General features: G+C 44.9%; 1 protein-coding gene across 8 annotated transcripts in view; it reads left to right on the top strand.

The window, feature by feature from the left end:
• The window catches only part of SORL1 (sortilin related receptor 1), a 179571-nt gene that overhangs the window by 110605 nt on the left and 53776 nt on the right, over positions 1 to 15190 (top strand). For 7 of the 8 annotated variants that reach the window (XR_002517258.2, XM_021926639.2, XM_021926638.2 and 4 more), the window contains 4 exons: positions 3794 to 3967; positions 5867 to 5980; positions 9959 to 10081; positions 12981 to 13100. Coding sequence is in view for 7 of the 8 variants with exons in the window: in XM_021926639.2 (XP_021782331.1) it covers positions 3794 to 3967; positions 5867 to 5980; positions 9959 to 10081; positions 12981 to 13100 (531 nt within the window). In the remaining variant the exon portion in view is untranslated. The remainder of the gene's footprint in view (positions 1 to 3793; positions 3968 to 5866; positions 5981 to 9958; positions 10082 to 12980; positions 13101 to 15190) is intronic. The other variant, XM_021926636.2, reaches the window with a different exon arrangement.

The raw sequence follows: 15190 nt of genomic DNA, 5'->3' as shown, positions 1-15190 counted from the left end.
CAATATGAAAGTCTGGTTTAGTAACTTGAGTAGGTCACACTCTTAGTAAGTGGTAAGAATTTGCACTGTGGCTCGGTTGACGTCAAAGCTTGAACTTGGATAAAAGCACCAGGCTCTGCTCCCTCTGCCATGTGTTGCTGGAATAGCAGTGCCCTGGTAGTGTGACAGCAGTTGAGAAGTACTGTTCTAGATTTTGACTGATGATTGTTCCTGATTAAAATGTTGTTCAATTGCAACATTTATCAATTTGAAATATTTGATTATAAACGGATAACAAAAAATGCATTTTTCCTTTATAGCTAGCTGGTTTTTATTTTTTATTTTTATGTATTTAGTTTTTTTGGAGACAGAGTCTCACTCTGTTGCCCCAGCTGGAGTGCAGTGGCGTGATCTCGGCTCACTGCAACCTCTGCCTCCTGGGTTCAAGCAATTCTTGTGCCTCAGCTTCCTAAGTAGCTGGCACTAAAGGCACGTGTCACCATGCCTGGCTAATTTTTTGTATTTTAGTAGAGATTGGGTTTCACCATATTGCCCAGGCTGGTCTCGAACTCCTGAGCTCAGGCAGTCTGGCCACCCTGGCCTCCCAAAGTGCTAGGATTTACAGGTATGAGCCACTGTGCCTGACCACTAGCTGGTTTTTAAATGGTATTACTGGAATCTATTCTTTGTAAAGTGTAAAGTGTGTTTTTTCTTTAAAGAGGTTACTTTACAAGATTGTTGATGTATTCAGTTGCTCCTGCAATGGCTCTTGGAGCTTTGGAATTCTTTCGAAGTTTTGGAATTCTCCTTTAGAGCCTGCAGTAAGTACGTGCTTTTAAATATCTGTAATGAGGGTACGTATTTATTATTTGAGGTAGATTTGATTTTGATAACTGCGAAGTGTATAGATACTTGAGATGATGACATTTTTGGCTCCTAAAGTATTCCTGGAGGAATTTTCCAAAGAGGAAATGTGAAAATGTTCTGAACATGGCCAGTGAAGACGTCACGGGACTACGTGTTTAATCTTCTAAGGGAATGTCTTTGAAGATGATTGCTCTCACTTGTCCGCTCTTCACATTGAGATCACGGTTTTCATATTGCTTGGTCTACTCAAGACAGTTGGCATCCTGTATAAAGGGTCTGTGGCTGTGGTGGAATTGCCATCGTAGGAGTTCCATCTTCTTCCAGGTTCTCTCTGATGCAGCTCTCCCGTTTTCCATTCTCTGGCTTCCTACCAGCCTAGACATTCCTGCCCTGCCTGCCTCTCATGATCAGTGACCTGGTTGGCTTGGTTTGGAATTTGTCCCTGGTTACTGCCTCAGAGTACAGTTTCATACATCTCTGCCTAGATCAGCCTCCTGAAGCATGATACCCCATTTTGAATTCTCTGCTCTTAGCTCTTGCTTGTTTGGATAGGAATATTTGCTCTGCATATGAAAATGTTAGTTACGTTACTTTACAGACACGATCCCTGTGGAAAAAATCATCCTGTAGTAGAGTCAATTTTTTATTTGTTTGTTTTGTTTGTTTTTGAGACAGGCTGTGGCTCTGTTGCCCAGGCTGGAGTGCAGTGGTGCTATCTCAGCTAACTGCAGCCTCTGCCTCCTGGGCTTAAACGATCCTCCCACTTCAGCCTCTGGAGTGGCTGGGATCACAGATGTGTACCCAGCTAATTGTGTTTACTTTTTTTGTAGAGACGGTCTTCACTATGTTGCTCAGTGTGGTCTCAAACTCCTGGGCTCCAGTGATCCTCCCACCTTGGCCCCACAAAAGGCTGGGATTACAGGTGTGAGCCACTGCACCCAGCCAGTCATAGAGTATTTTAAGATAACATCATATTCTGTTATTGTTCAGGATCTTGGAACATTGAGTGATATGTTGTCCTTTGAATACAAAACACATGTTCCCACATCCTTGTTTGAGTTGTTTCTCATGAGTGGTGGCTCTGTGTCAATTCTGCATTCCCTCTTGTAGCCAGTGGCCTGTACCTTTGAACTAAAGGAGCAGTCTGTGCCCACTAATAGATCAGAGTGAAGGGATGTCGGGGGCTTCTGCTGTAGTCACCTGGTTAGTCTGCTATGCTGCTATGGTAATTAAGCTGTTATGATTGATTATTTACTGAACCTTTTGGAATGTTTCATCATATGGACTTCCCTTCCTCTGGATGTGTATGTTTTCTCTCTTTGGTAATACCTCTTACCCTTTTCCTTGGCATCATAATAACATTGTTGCCATAGCGTTGTGATTTTTATTTTTATTCATAATGTAAACTAACCAGTGAGGTGCCCACACACCCAAAGCTATGAGTATATTATCCATATTGATACTGATTGCCATTAATGAACTTCGTCTAACCTGTAGGCCAGGATACGCATGACTTAGATGAACGCTTGGCTGGATGGCAACAGATGATTTGGATATGGTGCTGATGTGTGGGAGGGTGTCTCTGTCCATGACATAGCACAAATGAAGAATTAGCAGTTGAGTTCTATCTAAGTTTTTGTGTTCATTTTCCCCATTTTCATGATTAATAATTGCAGTCAAAAGAAAAAACATGATTTCACAGTTTCTGTGACCCCATAGTTGTATCATGTTTCAGATTGTTATAAAATGGTTTATATATCCTCTTACCCGCCATCCCTGGAACGACGTAGGGGATGAGATGGCACTTTTGCCACCTTTGTTCATCCACAAAGGCTCCTTCTCAAGAGTGCAGTGATGGATTTTACCAACTCTCTCTGGTGCTACCTTTGGTAAGCTGAACCAGAGAAAAGATTGGCAGGAGTGGGCTAGATCATCATGCACTAGTCCTTATATGAACTCATTGCACAGCAGTGACTGGTGAGTACTGTGGTTGGCTCCTCATTTAGCTCTTGAGCTGCACTGTGGCACAAAGGAATTGAGAAGGGGAGGCCTGGATTTTTGTCCTGGGCTCACCATTAATCAGGTGTATGTTTTAATTAAGGCCTTTGGGGCCCTAAGGAGCAGAAACCCACCCAAGCTAGCTCAAGTGAATGGTTTTATGGAATGACTAAAGGAGCCCAAAGATGGAAGTCTAGGAGAGCCTCATGGGGACTGGAGCTGTTCTTTCTCTTTCCCTCTCGTTAGGCCTCTTCTCTCCATAAGTTTCTTTTTAAAAAAACAATTTATTCAGAATTTTCAAGGCAGTGTTCAACTATATTATAGCCACCAGTGTTGTGATTGAGAAATCCAAAGACATTCTGATTCTTTTTTCAATTTAAAAAAAAAAAAAATTAAGGGATAGGATCTTGCTATATTGCCCAGGCTGGATTCGAGCTCCCAGGCTTGAGCAATCCTCCTGCCTCAGCCTCCTGGGTAGCTGGGGCTACAGGTGCATGCTGCCATGCCTGGCACCTCTGTAAGTCTCTTTTAGTCTCCTGACTGTCTGCAGACTGAGCTTATCTGCATACCCAGAATTATGACTTCCACACAGTTTTGGCTTGCCATGTGCCACTTCAACACCCACATTCTATGACCCTTTCCCTGGCTCCCGTTCCTTGGTTGCTTTCTTGTCTTTCAGTAACCCAATTCCAAATTCCCAGGAGGAACACTGCTGCCTGGCTTGGCTCTGGGGCAATCTGATCTGGCTGAAGACAGGATGCAAGTCACTGGTTATACTGAGCAGAAGGTTTCGGCACAGTAGGGCCCCCAGAGCTTGCCCCTTGACCCTTTAGAGCTTCCCGCTGTCCTTTCCGTAAGACGAGGAGGTTACACTGGGTCTCCTTTATGTACTCGGTACCTCCCTCATGGTGTGTATTAACCTGCCTGCTGCTGTTTGTCTGCCCTCCAGGAAGCAATGCCTGTGTGCCCAGGCCATGCAGCCTGCTGTGCCTGCCCAAGGCCAACAACAGTAGAAGCTGCAGGTGTCCAGAGGGTGTGTCCAGCAGTGTGCTTCCGTCAGGGGACCTGATGTGTGACTGCCCTCAGGGCTATCAGCTCAAGAACAATACCTGTGTCAAAGAAGGTACTTCCCTTTTTCTTTTTTGCCTGTCATCCTCCTTCCTTTGTTTCCTGCTCCCCCGCCAGGGGTGGGAGGGATAGCTCTCTGTTTCCTGACCTTTTCCCGTTATTGGAAAAAGTCCAAGGTAAAAATCAAACCTAGCAGATACTTACAAGAATACTGGTTTGGGTTCTAAGGCCTGGTAAGGGTCAAAGAGGCCCTTCAGGCCTCATTCAGAACAGGCCTACGCTGTGCCTTTCTAAGGAGTAGTTGTGGTTTTTGGTTTCATGTCAGGTGGCACAGGCTTTCTTCAGGGTGTCCCTTTTTATTCTTTTGCTTCTTCCTTTCCTCACCCATCCCTCACATCCAGGTTTCTTACCTTTTCCTGTTTTGCATAAGCTGGACCAGCCTGACTGGGAAAAATAACCAGGGTGACTCCTTCCGTGTCCATCCTCTCACCACAGCCTAGCCCAGCGTGTCCTGAACTTTCAGACCAATGTTTGCAAAGCGCTTTGAGTCTAGACTTTCATGCCGTGACCAAGTGGCAATAGCAGCCTTACGCCCACTCCCCCTCTGAATTTGAATATAGAGATTTAAAATTTCTTTCCTCCGAAATTAAAAAATTTTTCCTTCCTGTGTAATTTTTACCCTCACCACTTCCCTACCCTCCAGCTTCATGTTTCTGTGAGTGAGGTGAAGTACATGGAGTACATGGATTGATGCCATGAAGTACATGGATTGATGGCCAGAATTTCTGCTTTTCCTTATCTGTGATTCTATTTGCCTTTTTTTTTTTTTTTTAACATTTTAAAGAGACAGGAAAGAGACAGGGTCTTGCTGTATTGCCCAGGCTGGCACATTCACGGCTCACTGCAGCCTCAACTCAAACTCCTGGGCTTAAGGGATCCTTCTGTCTCAGCTTCCCATGAAGCTAGGACTCCCGGCACGAGTCCGGCTAATTTCTTTTACAGGGATAAGGTCTCACTTTGTTGTCCAGTCCGGTCTTGAACGTCTAGGCTCAAGGGATCCTCCCTCCTCTGCCTCTCAAGGAGCTGAGATCACAGCCGTGAGCCACCGTGCCTACTCTATTTGCTTTGTAATCCTACCCCTGCTTCTCATAGCAGCCCAAGTCCAAGGCAGTGAAACACACAATACAAGCCTTTTAGTCAGTCTTCCTTAAGAAATATAAACAGAAAAACGATGAGCCTTTCTTTCTTAGAAACAAGAAACTTTCTTTCAGGCTGTGGATACAATCTTAAAACTATTTGGAAAGAAATAAAATCAACACTAAATTCCAAGAGAAGGGGAAGAAAGCTACTCTATATTTCCCATTAGAATGCCTTTGATTATCCAAATAAGAGACCAGTCATCACATGTCGTCGATGCAGTTTGCCAAACAATACATTTTTTTCTGTAAGGAATTTTAATTGCTTGCTTTAAAGTAGTCATGGGACAGAAAAAAGTCTCCGAGTATTGAGAAAATCTTCGTAACTCATTTGCTTGATAGATAGAATATATATGGATATATATAACCATATATATAAAAACATACCTATAGATATATTGAATCTGTCTGTTTTAATACTGTGTAGACACAGTCCATTAAGGAGTTCTGTGTGTAATTAGTATTTTGTAATGTTGATGTACTCTATTCACTACCCAATAGACTCAATTGGTGTCATGGTTATCCTTCCTAAGCATTTCTTCCAGCAAGCCTTCTCTCCTTTGATTTTAACTAAAAGAGGAAAGCAAGAGGCTAGTATGGGACATTTCCTTCCCTGTATACATGTGTGCTTGGCGTTCCTCCTCCCCCTTTACCATCATGTTACTAAAGGAAGGGAAATGCCAAAGAGAAAGTCCTGTGGTCCAGCAGTGAGAATAATATTGGTTTCATTTCCTCCCCTGCCGCACTCTGATGGGTAGAGAACACCTGTCTCCGCAACCAGTATCGCTGCAGCAACGGGAACTGTATCAACAGCATCTGGTGGTGTGACTTCGACAACGACTGTGGAGACATGAGCGATGAGAGAAACTGCCGTGAGTCTTCTGGGTTGGACATTAAGCATTTGCCATTACTCAGAAGCCTGGTGGGCTCTTCCCAGGCTGAGGGCCTAAGGTCTAGGGTGAGGGCCACCCATGATTGGTGATGCCCGTCTAAGTGGATGGGGCTTGGATGACAGAGAAAACATATTTCCACATACAGGTAGGTATTAGATATATAGGATTAGTATTATATACATAATATGTTTTTAACCACCCCAGAAGTACCACTCATTACAAGAGATTTATAAATAAACATCACATGGCTGAAACTGAACTGATTTGGCAATCTGGGCTCTAGTCTTGGCTGTGGCTCTGTAATAAAACTGGTGACTTGGGTGAGTAAACACATGATATTCTTTGATTTGAAAATTCAATATTCAGCCTTTTTAGGGATGGGAAATGAGTATTTACTCCAGTTAGTCGATGCTGGCTACCTACCAGGCTCAAGAAGATTGTTTTCATTGGTTAGTAATGCATAGCTTGGCCTACAGTGTGGGGCCATTAGTGTACCTGCCATGTAAATGTCATCTTTGAGCTGTATAACTTTTAAGGTCTGACTTCTAAAGTATAAGACTGTGGTTAGCAGAAGTTAAAGAAAACCAAACAATCACAAATAACAGATAGTTTATGAACCACAAATGTTCACTATCTTTTCTTCACTTAATTTCTAGTAGCTTCGACATCATCTTATAAGGAGATGATTTGCCCTTTTGTTAGTCATGCATTCACTCAACGAGCAGTTGCTATACACCCTGTGTTCCAGGCTGTGTACTGGGCCTGCATGTATATTGCCGATCAAGGTGGAAACGGAGTTCACAGTCTGAAGTAGGAGTCAGAAAAATAGGCAGTTATAGTAGAGCGATGGGCACTGCGATGGGGAAGTGTCATGTTCACGTAGGATGGGCACCCAAAGCAAACTTGGGCAGGCCCTAGCAAAGAGCTCTGGAGAGTGTCTGGGGTGAGCCAAGCAGAGGTGGAGGGAATCAATTCACAGGCAAGAGAGCAGCATGTGGGGAAGCTGGCGTGGCCGGGAAACTGGTTTGAGTTATGGGGAATGGGCATGGGCACAGGGGCCAAGGTGAAGTTGGATGAATGGGTGGGGCCCAGGGCAGCAAGGGCTTTGTGGACTTTATGGGAGAAGCAGTTGGGAACCACTGATGTGATGTGATAAAAGTTCATCTTTGGAAGGATAAGGAGTGACTCGGCAGAATGCGTTTGATGGAGAGAGACCAGAAGCAGGAACCAAGTCAGAAGCTTCTCTTTTAAATATTTTACCTTTGGCAACCCAGGGGCTCATTTACCCATTTGTACTGTAAGAACAGATTAATGGGCAGCTCTAGATACTCATTTAGCCAGTCATCCATGGGGCCTGTGCCTGGCTCCCCTGCCACCTCACCCAGAAAGCAACTTGAGAAATATCCAGCTCATTAAACACATCTGGGCCCTGCAATCCTACAGACTCCCCCTTTTGACTGCTAGAGGGTTATTCACAAAGCCTTTCCTTAATCGTTTTCCCTTGGCTTCAGAGGATGCCTTTCACACCGAGGGAGAAGAGCTTATTTGCGGAATGGCAGATTTGGGAAAGCACTAACCTCTCTGTGTCTTTTCTGCAAAAAATAAGGCCTATAAAGCCTCCTCTATCTACCAGAGTTGCGGGAAGGTGTGATATTTGTGGGGGAATAGCCAAAGCTCTTTAAAAACATTAATGCTTATCAACAGCATTGAAGCAGGTAACGGAAAGGAGTTTATTACATATCTGGGTGGGATAGAAGATGCTTCTTAGAATTAACAAGTTGCAAGGAAATTGCCCAGACATAATTAGGCACAGTGGAAGCAGTGAGATACAAACCAGATGACCTCATATCCAAGTGAGGGACGCAGGCGGCCCAGCATTCCTCCTTGTGCCCTTGGGCTTGGTTTCTACTAAATGGACAGGCTGAATCTTGTATTGGCTCTGAGTTTTGAAAGGAATGAAGACCTGCATCTTTTGGGAGGCACCTGCTGCCCCCAGTGGCTTCCTCCCACCCAGCCCCTGAGCTCTGTTGCAGACTGCACAGTTATGCATGAAGTATGGAGCTGGCCCTGCCCTCCTCCCAGCTTGGTGTGAATGTCAACTGGGATTCACTTTCCGGAGACCCCGAGACCTGCTTTCTGTTCTGTCATCTCCCTAGTTCACCTGGCTCAGATCTACACACGTCAGATGGAGCTGAGGTGTGGAGAGGAGGAACCAGAAGGATTTAAAACTCAGAGCCTGGGAATGGAGAGAGGGGCTTATCTGTGCCTGCACACGTGTCTCCCTCATCAAGGAGGTTGCGTGTGGAGGAGAGAGGTTCCCTGTTTCTAAGCAGGGCTGCAGAAGAGGGACCGCCGTGAATGAGTACTGCCATGTGGGGAGTTAAGTGAGGCACCCCGCCAGCCGCCAGGGAGCAGTGGAGGAGGGGGACACAGGGATGCAGGAGGGTGTTGTCAGTGGGTTTCCCTCCCTCTTACACAGATTCCTCCAGCTGGGTGGCTGTCAGGCACTCAGGGTTTTGACGTGAATCCCTGCAGTCTTGTCATTTTGCATTCATCCCCTGCCTCCCACCACGAGCTCAATTACAGAGAAGAAATGGAGCCTCAAATAAGAGCTGCCAGGATGTCTAACGGCAGCATTGCTATTTGGCATTTCGTGCACGATAACCCCTCCCCCGTGCCAGGATTCTGTTCTGCCACATTTTACCTCCTGGGTCAGCCTTTCACTGTTCCTGAGAGCAGCCTGCCTTCCCCTCGCCTTTCCTGGAGGGTGTTTCACGGGGTGCCAGGGATTGTGCTTAAGCACAGGAAATACCTACTTAGGAGAGGAAGAAAAATCTAATTCTATATCCATTCTAATGCCAGAAGGACGTGAGGAATGATGAGGAAGAGAAGTGACATTTGTTTAGAGCCCATTATATTTACATCCTATTTAATAGGCTTTGGTTCCAAACTTGTTCCCTGATTTGTCTTCATAATAATGCTACCAGGTAAAGGTAGATTAAGTTAGTTGTAGGTAGCAGATTCACTGCAAATCTAGTCTTTCTGACTGGGCCTGGTGGCTCATGCCTGTAATCCCAGCACTTTGGGAGGCCGATGCAGGCAGATCACTTGAGGCCAGGAGTTCGAGACCAGCCTGGCCAATGTGACGAAACCCTGTCTGCACTAAAAATACAAAAATTAACTGGGGCTGGTGGTGGGTGCCTGTAATCCCAGCTACTTGGGAGACCGAGGCAGGAGAAATCACTTGAACCTGGGAGGTGGAGGTTGTAGTGAGCCGAGATTGCACCACTGTACTCCTGCCTGGGCAACAGAGCAAGACTCCATCTCAAAAAACAAAAAAACAAATCTAGTCTCTCTGACTGTGATCTCAAACACTTGGACATGTTATCTTACCCAATGTTACTGTTGCAAAAACTGAGCCATAGGGAGATTAAAATTAATTTCCCCAGGAACAGGTAGAGCCAGGATTTGATGCCCAGTCTTGACCGACTACAGACAGAGCCTCTGTTCCTACTGTGGAATTCTACCTCCGTGTTGCCTTTACCATCTGTCCAGTGAAGTGCTAACTTCTTGGGTGAAATTGAGCTTCTCTAAAGGTAGTTTTGTAGATAAAGGTATTTCTGCCACCTATTTAGGAAGACACTTTTCACGTCTGAAGGGATCTTAGGAGGTAATCTAGCCTGTCACTCTCTCTCCCCAACAGATGACAGCTTCTCACTTTTCCCAGTCCTATTCCAATCTGGAAGCTGTCCACAGAAAGATATACCCTTATCTCTCTTGGTTGTAAATTTCAGGCTCTCATGCAATTTATTTCTTCTGTAAGTCTAGGTTTAATTTCTGTTGCTACAATTAATATCTGCTTTCTTCTGTTTTTTAATTGGCTTTCCAGTAGGATATTTACATTTGTGGGAAGTTAATTGTACCTAAGGAGTATATCATCTTTCTCTCCCATTTTAGCTACCACCATCTGTGACCTGGACACCCAGTTTCGTTGCCAGGAGTCTGGGACTTGTATCCCACTCTCCTATAAATGTGACCTGGAGGATGACTGTGGAGACAACAGTGATGAAAGTCATTGTGGTAAGGGGATGCCACATCCTGAAACCCTGCTCCGGAGTAGGGGTCATCGTGCTCCCTCACAGGGCTGTACTGGTGTGTACTGGTTTTCTGATTGCCATCTCAGGATTTATGATATTCTAGCTGAATGGCTTTCTCCATCCACATGGTGGGGTTGAGTAATTTCTCTCTTCCATTCTTAAAGAGCTTGTTTTCTGCTTTTCATGGGGATTCAGTTCTGCTGGAGACACTTGATCCAAAGTGAATGGGAATCTAGGGTCTCTGGATCAAGCGTCTCCAGCAGAACCGAACCCTCATGATTCATGGTCAGAAAAGATGGAGCCGAGACTCAGCTCCTGTCACTTACTCTTAGGTTAGCCTTTGTTTTCTAATCTGAAAAATGGAGAAATGGACCCTGCTTTGCCTTGGAGAGATGCTACAAGGACAAAAGGTGATGATAAGGAAGTAAATTTCTGAATGAATTCAGGGAGTTATTAACAGCGCTACAGGCTTGGCCCACATGTCTGAGTGTGTGTGAGATTAGCCCGCTGAAGACACAAATCTGCACCTCTGTGAACTGTTCTTTTTTTTTTTAACCAATTTAATTCATTCAACTCTGTTATTATTAGAAGTCAGCAGATGGTATAGGCATTGAGTGAGCATCTGTTTTCTGAATGGACATTTTTATATTTAGAAAAACAGTGGGTTACAATTCCAAGGAATGATAGAGATTCTCTGGTCCAATCCTTTTAATTTCTACTTTCTAGAGTGACTGAGGTCTGTTGAGGTCAGGGGGCTTATTCAAGGTAACACAATTAGTTGTGTCAGAATGGGGAACTGGAATCCATGTCTCCTGTTTTCTAATCCTGCACTATTTCTGTTGCACAGTACCTCCATGTCAGTTTCATGAGACCTATGTTAGTTAACAGTCTTCGGTCCCAGACTCATAGTTGCTGACCACCAAAGGAGACGTTATGCAATCAGCATGGTGTGCCAGATTGAGGCATGAGAGGGAAGTGAGAGCAGAGGCCAGACGCTGACCCAGACGTGGTGATGAGTTGGCCAGGCCCTAGTCGGCCCTCTCTCCCTGTCCACGGGGGCAGGTCCAGCCACGCTGTGCTTGTGCACATGGACACAGCCTGCTTGATTATGAGCAGGTGGTTTGACTCACAGCGGCTGAAATAAGGGGAGCTAGGGCAGCTTGTAAATCATCTCAACACAATTTAACCAGTAGAGCACAGCCTAGGCCACTTCCACACAGATAATACCCCTAGCCTGGCTCTTGGAAGGTTTTTTAAAAATTCCCAGTTTTCCTTCTTCAAGTGCTTGAAAACATGTCCTTGGAATGTGCAACTATTTTCCCTTCATCCCTGCCATTCCTCTCCCAGCACTCTTAGAAGGTTGAAACGTGTGGCTAGTTTTGCCCTAGTAAGAAGGAAACTCCACATGGTTCCCTCTTTCTGGTATCATTGAGCTCACGTACGGGGCACATGTTTGACTGTGAAACAGTTTCAGCCCCCCGGATCCTCTGTTCATGTCCCATTCTTACTAGTTTGTCCTGAATTCATCCCAGCGTCCCAGTTAGCCCCATCCTCTGATGCAGGTCCTCTTCGTAAGTTTCCAAACTCTTCCTCATCAATATCTGATTTACCAGCTTTGCCATCAACAAGCCTCTTGGGGAGAATGACTGAGATGGCTGCCTCGGGCCCCACGCTTGGCTGCTCCTGTTTTCTGAGGCTCTGTAAACTCCATGTGAAAGTTCTATGCCGCAGTCTGTTTGGGCTGCGATAACAAAATACTTAGTGTAGGTAATTTATAAACAGTAGTATTTTGTTTCTCAGAGTACTGGAGACTGGGAGGTCCAAGATTGAGGTGCCAGCAGACTTTTTGTCTAGTGAGGGCCTGTTCCTCATAGATGGTACCTTCACTGCATCGTCAGATGGGACCTCTGCTTCTGGAAGGACTGCAGGAAATGCTTCTCTCTGTACACAAGCGTGGCAGAAGGAGTGAACAGCTCCCTCCCCCCTCTTTCATAGGGACAGTAAACCCTTCATGAGGGCTCCCCCCGCTCCCGTGACTTAATTACCTCACAAAGGCCCCATCTCTTAGTAATATCACATTGGTGATTAAGTTTCAACATAACGAATTTGAAGTTTCAACATATGAAGTATAAACATTTGAATTTTCCTAGCCTCCAGAACCGAGAGAAATAAATTGCTATTGTTTATAGGCTCAGTCTATAGCATTCTGTCTTCATGATCTCCCCAGGAGCTTTGAAGGCTGTTGCCAGGGCAGCCTCCTTCCCCTTCTTGGTCAAGCTCTACTGGTTGGTTCGTACCAGGCCCCCACCCTTCTAGAGACAGTGCATCCACCCACGTCCCTGGAGCTCTGCCCACAGAAAGTCCCGAGTTACATTTCCCCCGTTTTGGGAGCTCAGCACTGATTTTACTCTCTCTGACTGAGCATCTCACAGTGATCAGCGCATGCGGACCTCTTGGTGCTCCTTTTCTGAAACCACAGGCTGTGTCTGTAGGAGTCCTCTGTTTCTTGAAAGTTCTGCTCCTTGGCCGCCTCTGTCACTGCTTCGTAACCTCTTTCCATCATAGCAAGCATAGACAATAATATATGTGGAGAGCACTGGGATGAATGGACAAGGATGCTGTTGTCAAGAGGCAAGCAGCTCTAAGGGTCTGAGGATCTCAGAATCTCAGCCATTTGTGGCACCCTGTAACCCATTTGCAGCACACTGACTGAAAGCTGCTAAATGACCTTATGTCCCTGGTAAAAGTCTCTTCGTTCATGGTCTCTATGGATCATTGGTGATCATGGGTCCATCTCCGTCCTTTATGAGAGCTTTCACACCAGAGACAAAATTCTGAACAAGCTTTTGTCCTCACCTCTCTGTTTGTGGTCTCACCTGCAGAAATGCACCAGTGCCGGAGTGACGAGTACAATTGCAGTTCTGGCATGTGCATCCGCTCCTCCTGGGTGTGTGACGGGGACAACGACTGCAGGGACTGGTCTGACGAAGCCAACTGTACCGGTCAGTACTTCCTGGACTCAGTTGACAGCACTGATCTGTTCATGCAGTGGTTAACATTATAGCTTTAAACGATTGGAAGATCTAGGCTCTGAGAATTAGCTTGGACCTTAGAAATCAACGAGTTTCATGCTTCTCAAAGAACTGGTCTGTGATGAGATAAGGAGCCTGTGCCAGAATGTAAATCAACACCCTGCTTGCAACTGACTAAACAGTGTTCTGAGTGATATCGTTGATTTATGTTCTGGCTCAAGCTTCTTATTTATTCAGGACCAGTGTGAAACAGTTTTCAGACCAGCCCCTCGGCTGGGGTCCATACTTTGAGTAAGCACTGAACTAGTTCATGTTTTTTAAATGGAGCATCAGGGAGTTCCCCAGACAATGAAAATGTAAACTGTGTTTGTACTCATTTTGGCTAAGATTTTATTAAAGGTAAAGATGGAAACAACATGAATACAAGGCAAGTGCTAGGTGCTATAAGGTAGGGGTAATGTTCTAATTCTTTTGTTGGGTTCACTTACGTTCATTACATTATTTTTATGATGAGTGGATGAATGGTGGCCATATACGTTATGACGGGGCAGGGCAGACTGGGGGTGATGGGCAGTAGGTAGTGCAAGGAGTTGGGAAGTTTGTGGAGAAATGAAAACAAATTCTATTTTATAATCATCACTTTGTATTGTACCCCATTATAATTTGTCAAATAAAACAAAAATCAAGGAATAAAAAACAGGTTTTATGACTCATTGAGTAAATTTGCTCTACAGCCTCCTCGAGAAGCTGTTATTCAGTTCTGTCTTGAACTCCTCTAGTGATTTTGGACTAGGGAAATAAAGATGTTTCATTTAAACATTTTATGGTAAGGACAGATCTGTTTTTACACTCGGATAATTCAGACTTCATTGTGCAATTCATTGTTGAGTCAGCTTCTCAATTATCTGAAGCCAGTCATTAATCTTGTGAGTTATTGGACTTTTAAATCTCATGCCTTAACCTCCTCTGCCCCCAGAGTATCCCAGCACTTCCTACACTGCCCGGCATCTGGCGGCTCAAAGCACGCCTATTAATTGGTAAAAGCAAATACAAAGAAGGTACATCTGTTATATCTCAAACCTAAGGATAAATAACTGTGCATTATGCCTGGCTTAGACTTGCTTCCCCAAGGAGAGAGATGACCTCTTCTTTTACTCTTTTGTATTCTCTGCAGTGCCCAGCACATAATAGAGTGCGTGCTCAGAGAACCTTTGTGGATTGAGTAATTTTGCGCAACTGCCTCCCTCCATTCATTTTAGTTTAGAGGTGACCTCATAATGGCCTTAAGGAAGTGAATGGATCTCTTCAAATGCCTTATACATCACACGGGATATTCTGTGATATTACCAAATCCTGTTCGCTTGTAAAGTCCACCCATATTCTTTCTGGTGCAGCCTCTGTGGCTTCACCTCTGCTTCTGAAAAGACTGCAGGAAAACGCTTCTCTCTGTATATAAGCCTGCAGAGGGAGGAAGAACCGAGGCCCATAAGGGAGCTACCATTAGCACAGGAAACGCATGAATGCTGTTTGGAAGCTTCGGGTTTGGATGGATAATTAGTTAATAGATTAGAAGGGTGCACTTGGACATTGCAGTTTGTAAATTGCAGTATGATTGAACATCTTGTTAACACAACTGCCTTACTCAAATTTGTGTTTCAGCAGTGTGTGCCGGTCTTACAGAATGAATTGATAACTTCATTTCTGTAGGCAAGCTTGTATAAACTCCTGGGTTTTTTTCTCTGATTTTCTTCCGGCAAGGCAAACTGGAGAAAACTTAAGAGTCCTTGCTGCTCAACTGCAGCCTTGTTCCAAGGGCTGTTCTTCCAAACCTTTCAAGGATGATCCACCTTCTCTGTCATCTCAAAATAGCTGGAGGTCAGATGTGAGCTCATGGTGATGTGTGACATGACACCTCATTTTCAGACCTACTAAATTAAGCTGGTACAGTGCCAAAAGAAATAGGTCAGCGTAACTGACCTCCTGTTGGCATCAGCTTGGATATGTTCTCTGCTGTGTGTCATCTTTGCTTTGCTTTTCCCCACTTTTAATTTCCATGGGGC

This window comes from Papio anubis, chromosome 12 (genome assembly GCF_008728515.1).
Source record: "Papio anubis isolate 15944 chromosome 12, Panubis1.0, whole genome shotgun sequence".
Taxonomy (NCBI): domain Eukaryota; kingdom Metazoa; phylum Chordata; class Mammalia; order Primates; family Cercopithecidae; genus Papio; species Papio anubis.
The sequence above is the reverse complement of the archived record's forward strand: the minus strand, read 5'-3'. Positions and strand labels throughout refer to the sequence as shown.